The sequence below is a fragment of the Acartia tonsa genome, chromosome 11, assembly GCF_053477335.1.
Source record: "Acartia tonsa isolate MP-2025a chromosome 11, ASM5347733v1, whole genome shotgun sequence".
Taxonomy (NCBI): domain Eukaryota; kingdom Metazoa; phylum Arthropoda; class Copepoda; order Calanoida; family Acartiidae; genus Acartia; species Acartia tonsa.
The window spans coordinates 2,737,483-2,747,109 of NC_137270.1; the positions used below are offsets into that span (position 1 = coordinate 2,737,483).

General features: G+C 30.0%; 1 protein-coding gene across 1 annotated transcript; it reads left to right on the forward strand.

The window, feature by feature from the left end:
* Nucleotides 1-355: 355 nt before the first annotated feature.
* On the forward strand, nucleotides 356-4,469 carry LOC145331836 (peptidyl-prolyl cis-trans isomerase-like 3). Its single transcript, XM_080176683.1, has 5 exons — nucleotides 356-529; nucleotides 1,140-1,244; nucleotides 2,387-2,474; nucleotides 3,449-3,548; nucleotides 4,277-4,469. The coding sequence occupies exons 1-5, from the start codon at nucleotides 389-391 to the stop codon at nucleotides 4,332-4,334; spliced, it is 492 nt and encodes a 163-aa protein (XP_080032809.1). The 5' UTR covers nucleotides 356-388; the 3' UTR covers nucleotides 4,335-4,469.
* Nucleotides 4,470-9,627: the final 5,158 nt, after the last annotated feature.

Genomic DNA, 9,627 nt, shown 5'->3' on the forward strand with positions numbered 1-9,627 from the left:
CAAAATATGCATCTTTTTGAATGTTATTTACATATTGAAAGATAAAAGATGCATATTTTGTTTAATAAGTTGGACTCTATCTCTTCAAAAAAAAAATTTCAGCTTTACCTGTCCAGAGACAACCTGGAGGCCAAATCCAAAAATTTTTTAAAAATAGGAAAACTACATCCCAAAAATAATCTTTTTTGTTAAATAATCTATCCTCTCACTCCAAAGACAAAGCCTATAATCACGCAAAAGTGTCAGAACTTATCCCTCCCCCCCCCCCACACTTAAACATTATTATTGAAAATTTTCTTAGTTATTGCTGCGCTACTTATGAGCATAACTGTCCTTATTATTTAAACTTAAAAATATACCTAAATGATTTATATTTTCAGACAACAAAATGTCTGTAACATTACACACAACAGTGGGGGACATGAAACTAGAATTGTTTGCAGAATCCTGTCCTAAAACTGTGGAGAACTTTCTGGCCCTGGCAGGGACTGACTACTATAACGGATGCATTTTTATCAGAAATATTAAGGTAAGCTAGTTCTATAGAAGACTTAAAAATTAATGTAAAGGGAAGTAGTAGGTTACGCTAAAAATCCGTAACGGTGTGAGTTTTAAGGCTTAAAACTAGTAGTAGAACGGTAATATTCACTAAATATATGTAGGTCTTTCTTATTAGAAATAACTAAAGACAAAAAAATTTAAGCTAACTTAAATTTTTATCGTTCTACTAGGTACTGTTTTTAACTCACAACCTTTACGGATTTTTAGCGCAACTCCTCCCTTGGTTTTCCTTTTTATGACTAATACTGTTAAAGTTGTTTATTTTGATTTTTCTCAGTTCTTTGAAATACTTTAATTGAGACTTACAATTGATACACAATAATTCTTTGAAATTAAAACAATAAACACAATTTTTAAGTTGCAATAAAGTAGGGTTTATTTTATAACTTTACTAGCTTTTAAATATAAAAAAGAAAATTACTGATGTAAAAATTCTTATAAAGTTCTGAATTTCTAGAAGTAAATGAATGGCAATACCTATGATTTAAATTATTTATGTTTTATAGCTCCCTTCCGCTAAAGGATATACGCTTGTTTTGAATTAGCTGCGCATATAATATGAAATAATATTTATTTAGGGATTTATAGTACAAACAGGAGATCCAACAAATACTGGCAAAGGAGGAGAAAGTATTTGGGGAGGAAAATTTATTGATGAAATAAAGGATGATCTTAAACACAAGGTAACTAAAGGGGTAGTTTCACGAAATGCCAGGGGTGTATATTCTGCACAAGATTTATTTTTTTTCCCTGCTCCAAAATTTTTTATTTTTCTTCGCCCCCTAGTTTTTTCTTACCAAGTAGGGGGAAAATGGAAAAATATTTAAAGAACTCCATATTTTATTTATTTTATCCCTCCTACCACACATTTTTAAGGTTTTTTTCACCAAGGAGGGGGGGAAATGGAAAAAATGTTTTCAGTTGTCTTAATTTTTACATTTTTTTCCCTCCAACCACTTATTTTTTATTTCCCCCCCTCCCCCCCCCCCCCCCTGAGCAGGGGATCCCATGTAGAATATACACCCCTGCGAAATGCATTTGAACTTAATTTAGTGAGCATATTTTTTCCTGGTTAATTGGTTAAACTACATTTACATGGCATATATTTGAAAGAATTTCAATTTTCTACCACGTAGTTTTCAAAATATCCAGACTTGAAAACTGTCTTTTTAAATTGCAAATATCACAAAAAGACGATTTTCAAGTCTTGATATTTTCAAAACTACATTTTAAATTAAAATTCATTCAAATATATGCCATAATAATATAGTTTAACCCATTAATTAGCCAAAAATATGCGGTTCACTAAATTAAGTTCAAATGCATTTCGTGAAACTACCCCTTTCCATTATTGTTACAAAACATACTAAAAAATCATGTATAGCATATAGCAATATCAGAACATAGAATTAATACTAGTTATGTTAACCCAGGCATTCGGCCACTCAGGACTAACAAAACTGATTTTAATCGTACAAAGCTGTCTAATATGCGATAAATAACAAATAAAGGGCGTTTTCACACTAGATTTTCTCTTATTTCAAGCCCCTGCGTTGGACTGTATCCCTATGGTGCAATCACCTAACATAACCTAACCTAAAATAACATATCAAAAGCTAGTGTGAATCTATGATGAAAGGCCCTTAAGAGGCTTTATCACGAAAGGGACTATACCCGAAAGTCCTTTTCGAGTTAAATGAATTCTTGTATTTGATTGACCATATAGTATAATAAATATTAATACCTATATATTGTCGGGCCAGCGCTTACACGAAACAATGTTTTTTGGTTTATCTAGAAGATTTTAACTTTGTCCTGCTTTCAGGCTAGAGGCGTAGTATCTATGGCAAATTCCGGACCCAACACAAATGGATCTCAATTTTACATTACATATGCTCCCCAACCAACATTAGGTACGTTTTCATATTGCTTGCCAGCAAAGATTTTTTACAAGCCAATGTGTTGGTCTATTTTGTACATAGAATATAGTTCATAGTTTTGATCAGCAAATTGTATAGTATAGTCTTAGTGAAATATGTTTTCATAATGACTTTTATTAAATTATTATGTATTTTTAAAATGAATTGTTGGTATTGAATACTAGAGTTGGCTCGATATAACTATCTCACTATTGGCTAGTTTTCTATAAGTACATATCTATTTATCTATTTAAATTTTCCTCCCTCGCCATTACTATCTAAAAGAAAGAAGTAAATATTTAATATTTTAAATGATTTTAAAAAGATTTCTTCAATTATATTTTTTATTTACATTACCATCACCAAAGGGTTAATATGATTAAAATTTTAGTTTTAATATTTGAACACTACGGAAGTGTCGCCACAATCGAATTCTTTTAAAACAGAGTTTTCTTTGATTTTCTATATTATGAACGTATATTTTTTTGTTTATTAAATCAAGATTAAATACGTCAATGTAATTCAAATATCAACATGGATTGAAAAACTTTATTCATTCCATAAACAAATAGAATAAAGGTTTTATCGCTTTGGTCAATGAGAATTTAATGAGGATTATTGGAGCACTATGAGTTTTGAACATTTATTCCTTGGAAAACTTGAGCTCATTTATAGACATTTATTTCCTATATAGATCTGACATGTATCTTGAAGCAATATAGCAGGCTGTTTTGTAAATGTTTAAAATTGGAAGAATCTATTAAATAAAAGTTATCGCAAATATACTTAGTAAATGATAATCAATTTACCCCATTTCCTTCCCATCCTACTGGATGAACGAACTGACCAGTTAATGATGTCCCTATAGTCAACCTAAATTGACGACAAATTTCTCACCTTTCAATATATTCTCGTATTCTATATCAGTTAACATGTTTTATTTTTATGACTTATTTTCTGATATTTAGATTTAAAGAACACAGTATTTGGTAAAGTAATTGATGGGTGGGACAGTTTGGACACTCTGGAACGTCTGCCTGTTAATCCCAAAAATTTTAAACCTACTCCAGGAAAGTTTTTAAAATCTGTCAAATTGCAATATAGTCATATTTTTTCTTCAATATACTTATTTTCTTAGACAGACAGTAGTATCTAAAGGGATAAGACAATGGACGATAATTTGATTTACACTCACGATTATGTTAAATAAAATTGCCCATTCTGTAGATTAATTTTTTTGGGTGGAATTTTGCACACAGAAGTTTTTTTTAAAGATTTTAAGCAAACTAATGAGGGATCTGAGATGGGTTCTTAAAAGATAATGCCGCGTTTTTTCGACATTTTTTACGCTATGAATAACAAGCGCGGCATTCGCGAAATCTAAACAGAGTATACAACTATATATTTAATTATTTCGCTTTTGTTGGTACGGCCTTCATAGAAGAAAATAAAATTATCTTCAATCCTTTTTTTGCTGCATATTAATAATGCATCTTTTTAGAGCTGTGTTAGACATTATACAAATGGCTAAAATAATAATTTTAAAATTTTGAATTCTTAAGTTGTATACTCTGTTGAAATTCAATCGTCTTCGTTCAATCAATCAATGTCGAAAAAATGTCGAAAAAACGCGGCATTCATATTTCAAAAACCCATCTCTGTTACTGTGCATAAAACTTTAGGGACCAGTTCAACATAAATTGCATTATCCCCTCCCCTTCCTTCCCTACCTTGATATACCACATACATTTCAGTGTAAAATTAAACGAATTGATGATTTTATGGACTTAAACTTAAGGAAAAGAGGCTAAAATTGAGAGGATAACAATTCATGCCAATCCTTTGGCGGGTTAAAACAGAGAAATAATCATTGAAGAATTGATTAGTCAATCATTCTACTTATTGTATGTACCTGACATTGTATTTATATAATTTTTTTGTTGATTTTTTTACATTTTTCATTAAGAAAGCAAAATTTAAAATCTATCAAATGAAAAAAAAAACTGGTAACGAAATCACTTGAGCGTCATTTTCCCCGCACCTCCAGGGGTGTATATTCTGCACAAGATTCATTTTAATTCCCCTGCTGCAAATATTTTTCCCCCTCCTGCTTTTTTTCACCAAGGAAGGGGAAAAAAGAAAAAATATTTACAGAACTCTTAATTTTATTCACAATAATTCCCACATATTCTTTTAGTTTTTTTTTCACCAAGGAGGGAAGAAAAATAGAAGAAAAAAAATGTTTTCAGTTCTCTTAATATTTACATTTTTCCCTCAACCACATATTTTTTTATTGCTACCTCCCCTTTAACTACATAAACTATTGTTAATTTTGTTGAAAAATAATCATTTTGCTTTCAGAGTTTAGACTAAACAAATAATGGATTTTTTATATCGACATCGGGGGGAAGGGAAGAGAACAGTAAAACCTAGCAAGGTAAGGTTTTTAGTAGCGAAGCTGCTCTGTTATTTAATTTCTCTATTCGTAAGTCTGTCCGTATCGCTATGAAAGAAAAATTCTCGGCTCTACTATTAAAAATAAACAGCTGAAATTTTTAATGAAGATTCCTGTAACATATGCCTTTCTAATCTATACATTGTTTGTTCGTCTGTCTGTCGGTCAAGCATTTTAAGAAGTAAGTCAATGTTATTTTTTAAGGTTTGTGATATTATTGGATTTTATTTTGCATATTTTCTTTTTTTATTGTTATGAGAACTGAATATCTGCTCAATTACTCATTTTGTTTGTTCGCGCACTACAAGATTTATTCGGGCTTCTTATGCTTATGGATTTTGTCCTTGTTTTCTAGATATCTCTAACAAAGAATATTATATCAGGGAGGAAGGGAGGGGACAATGGATCGAATATTCATATTTTAGGAGTCTCAGACTTTGGGGACTGGCTTAAAGGGAATGTGCATGAATTTAGCAGTTTCTGACTGACTTTGGGGACTAAAATATGAATGACGTCACGAGAAATCATGCAACATGACGGGGCATTCTTATAAAAACTAGCGCAATAATAAAAAGATAAACAATAAACAAGCAGACAGAAATCTTTTAGTTTAATAATTTTAAAATCATAATGACTTATCAGAAACAAAAAAAAATAATTCTGGAATACTTGTTTGCAGTTATAATTACAGAAAATATTTTATTTATTTTTTAAATTAATAATTAAATTGCTGTTAGATAATTTTCATTAATCAAAATTAAAATAAATGCGTCATAAAGTAGCTACGCTAATAGAATATATTTTCTGCTGTTGATTATAGTTCAGTGTATAAAGATTTTAGAGAGAAATACACACACAAACAAACGTCTTCATATACACACATTTAGTGACACGTGGCGATTTTTGGTTTCCTTTTTTTAAAATGTTTTATTGACAAGATTATATAATGTAATATTTGTATCCTTATATATATTGTAATACGTTATTTGTATGTTAATATAGTTCTCCATTATAGAGAGCTTTACAATTACATCCCAAGATAAAATTTAGTCTAGTGATGATATTATACAAATTTTAAAAGCAAAGCTTTTCTATAATAAGGGTCGGTCTGTCTGTACGTCCGTCCATTGCGGTTAGCTCTTTTTGTTAATTTAAACAGATTAGAATTGTCCTATCGAATTCAAACATGGCATGATGATTTCTATAACAGTTAGGTATGACTTATAAGCAACTCTATAAGAATCTTTAATATTTTTCAGATGAAACTTTGTATAAAATGCAAAAAAGCAGGAAATGTGATACTGCCTAGGTTTCCAGGAGAAGAACAAAATTAATAAGGTATGTATACATTTTTATCTAAACAAAGATGAAAATATCTTTAAGTAGCGAAGCATAAAGACAAACAGATTTACATTTCAAATCATACCTGTACCTTTGCCACTAATTATTAACAGTTAGAAAATTGCTTTTTGGTTATAATTTCATTCTTATTTCCTACCTAATTTGTATTTATCGTTAAATTGGACGGTTTTAACATAAAGACCATGTAAAAAAGGATTAAAAGACGTTATTCTATAGCCATTAAATTACTAATAATATTTGTTGAAAAGTATTGTTAAATTGGACGATTTTTAACATAAAAACAACCTGAAACGATTCTAAAGCCATTAAATTACTTACAATATTTGTGCCAAATTGTCTGTAATATGATGCATTTCAGTATGGCATGGAACCAATTATAATCTAGCGGATATAGCCATATATGAAACTTTTTGTGTAGATTGTTTAGACAAATGACAATCTCAGTTCTTTTATGCTTCATGATCGATTTTTACGTTTAAATCCCTTTAATTATGCAATCTTTGTCCGTAGGTACTACATTTAAAAAAGTCTTTTTTTATACTATTAAATAAAAAATGTTGATTGTCTCAATGTAGATCGATGAAATTTTAAACATAGCTAGTTAAAGTAGTTGGTAGTCTCTGTATGAAATTTCATTAATATCACATGAATACAAAAAAACTTATTACAATCGTAAAAAACGACACTAAAAACCATAAACCCCAAATGAAAATAAAAAAACATTTTTAAAATAAATTATTTAAGACTGTTCACGTTATCGTCAGCTAAGGGGTTAATACGAGCCCACTTATTGAAACCATTTTTAAGATTTTTCATGAAAGCGAAAGTGTTCCCCATTTTCAGGCCATAAAGGGGGAGAGGGAAATGGCCACAAACCGGTTTCAACATATCCAACACAATATAGAATTAATCTATACTCAATCAACAAGAGGGTGTCTCATAATACCCCCCCCCCCCCTCACCCCACCTCACCCTAAGTAGGGAGTTAGTTAAAACGATTGAGTATAGATTAATTCTGTATTGTGTTGGATATGTTGAAACCGGTTTGTGGCCATTTCCCTCTCCCCCTTTATGGCCTGAAAATGGGGAACACTTTCACTTTCATGAAAAATCTTAAAAATGGTTTCAATAAGTGGGCTCGTATTAACCCCTTAGCTGACGATAACATGAACAGTCTTAAATAATTTATTTTAAAAATGTTTTTTTTATTTTCATTTGGGGCTTATGGTTTTTAGTGTCGTTTTTTACGATTGTAATAAGTTTTTTTGTATTCATGTGATAATAATGAAATTTCATACAGAGACTACCAACTACTTTAACTAGCTATGTTTAAAATTTCATCGATCTACATTGAAAGGCCAACGAGTTAATGACACTCAAAGACAATCAACATTTTTTATTTAATAGTATAAAAAAAGACTTTTTTAAATGTAGTACCTACGGACAAAGATTGCATAATTAAAGGGATTTAAACGTAAAAATCGATCATGAAGCATGAAAAAACTGCGATTGTCATTTGTCTAAAGAATCTACACAAAAAATTTCAGACTCCTATCTTTATTTTAATTTTTTTTTGCACGAAAAGTTAAAGTTAATTTTGTGAAAGGAAAAAAATAATTGATCCGAAATTTAAACGAAAAACCTACGGACAAAGATTACATAACTATAGGGGTTTAAACGTAAAAATCGGGCACAAAGCATAATAGAACTGCGATTCTTATTTGCCTAAGGAATCGACACAAAAAAATTCAGACTCCTTTCTTTATTTTTAGTGGGTTTTTTTGCACAAAAAGTTAATGTAAATTTTGTTACAGGAAAAAAGTAATTGATCCGAAATTTAAACCTAGTAAATGAAAGCTAGCATAAATCCTGCCATGTGGGTCTGCCCCCAACCCCTTACCCCTTACCAATAAATGAGGTCCATATTAGCAACCTAACTATACAACATGTTCTAATTGGTACCCAAACTTTTATAACCATTAGTAAAAATTGGTTTGTAAATTACATTTGGTACCCAAAGTTTTATAACCATTTGTAAACATTGGACTGTAAATTACACTCGGTATCCAAAGTTTCATAACCTTTAGTAAACATTGGACTGTAAATTACATTTGGTACCCAAAGTTTTATAAACCTATATGGCTATATCCGCTAGATTATAATTGGTTCTCTGCCATACTGAAATGCATCATATTACAGACAATTTGGCACAAATATTGTAAGTAATTTAATGGCTTTAGAATCGTTTTCACGTTATTTTTATGTTAAAAATCGTCCAATTTAACAATACTTTTCAACAAATATTATTAGTAATTTAATGGCTATAGAATAACGTCTTTTAATCCTTTTTTACATGGTCTTTACGTTAAAACCATCCAATTTAACGATACTTTTTATATAAAAATATTTTTAGTAATTTAATAACTATAGTATAACGTTTTTTTTAAATAGTTTTTTACATCATGTTTACGTTAAAACCGTCCAATTTAACAATACTTTTTAACAAATATTGTTAGCAATATAATGGCTATAGAATAACCGTTATTTTAATCAATTTTTTACGTTGTTTTTACGTTACAAACCATCCAATTTAACGATACTTTTTAACAAATATTGTTAGTAATTTAATGGCTATAGAATAACGTTTTTCACTTCGTTTTTAAGTTTTTAACTCTTGTATTTCTATTTTAATATCTGCGGACAGCTGTCTATAATACGATGTGATAAATAACTATTCCAGTAAGGCTTCCAAACCGATTTATATCCGCTGGATAAGAAACTGTTCTAAGCCATATTGAAAAAGTCATGTATAGCATTGTATTACAGACATTTTCCCACAATTACTAAAATAAAAATCCTAAAGAATAATGTCAGTTTTTTTAGCACAGGCCTTCGGCCATTTGGAGCCCACAAAACTGGTTTTAATTGTATAATTTTCCATTTTAATATCCGTGGACAGCTGTCTATAATACAATGCAATAAATAACTATTCCAGTATGACTTCCAAACAAATTTATTTCCGCTGGATAAGAACCGGTTCTATGCCATACTGAAAAATCATGTTTAGCTTCATATTAAAGTCAAATTTCCACATTTTCCCACGATTACTAAAATAAAAATCATAAATAATAATGTCAGTTTTTTTTATCACAGGCCTTTATTACAAAACTGGTTTTAATCTTATAATTTTCCATTTTAATATCCGCAGACAGCTGTCTATAATACAATGCAACAAATAACTATTCCAGTATAGCTTCAAACTGATTTATATCCGATGGATTAGAACTGGCTCTAAGCAATACTGAAAAATCATGTTTAGCTTCATATTAC

Bases quoted from the DNA above. Each gene is read 5' to 3' on its own strand.
- LOC145331836 (XM_080176683.1), top strand. From the start codon at position 389: ATGTCTGTAACATTACACACAACAGTGGGGGACATGAAACTAGAATTG. The intron at 530-1,139 runs GTAAGCTAGTTC...ATATTTATTTAG, and splicing joins TTTTTATCAGAAATATTAAG to GGATTTATAGTACAAACAGG. The intron at 2,475-3,448 runs GTACGTTTTCAT...TCTGATATTTAG, and splicing joins TGCTCCCCAACCAACATTAG to ATTTAAAGAACACAGTATTT.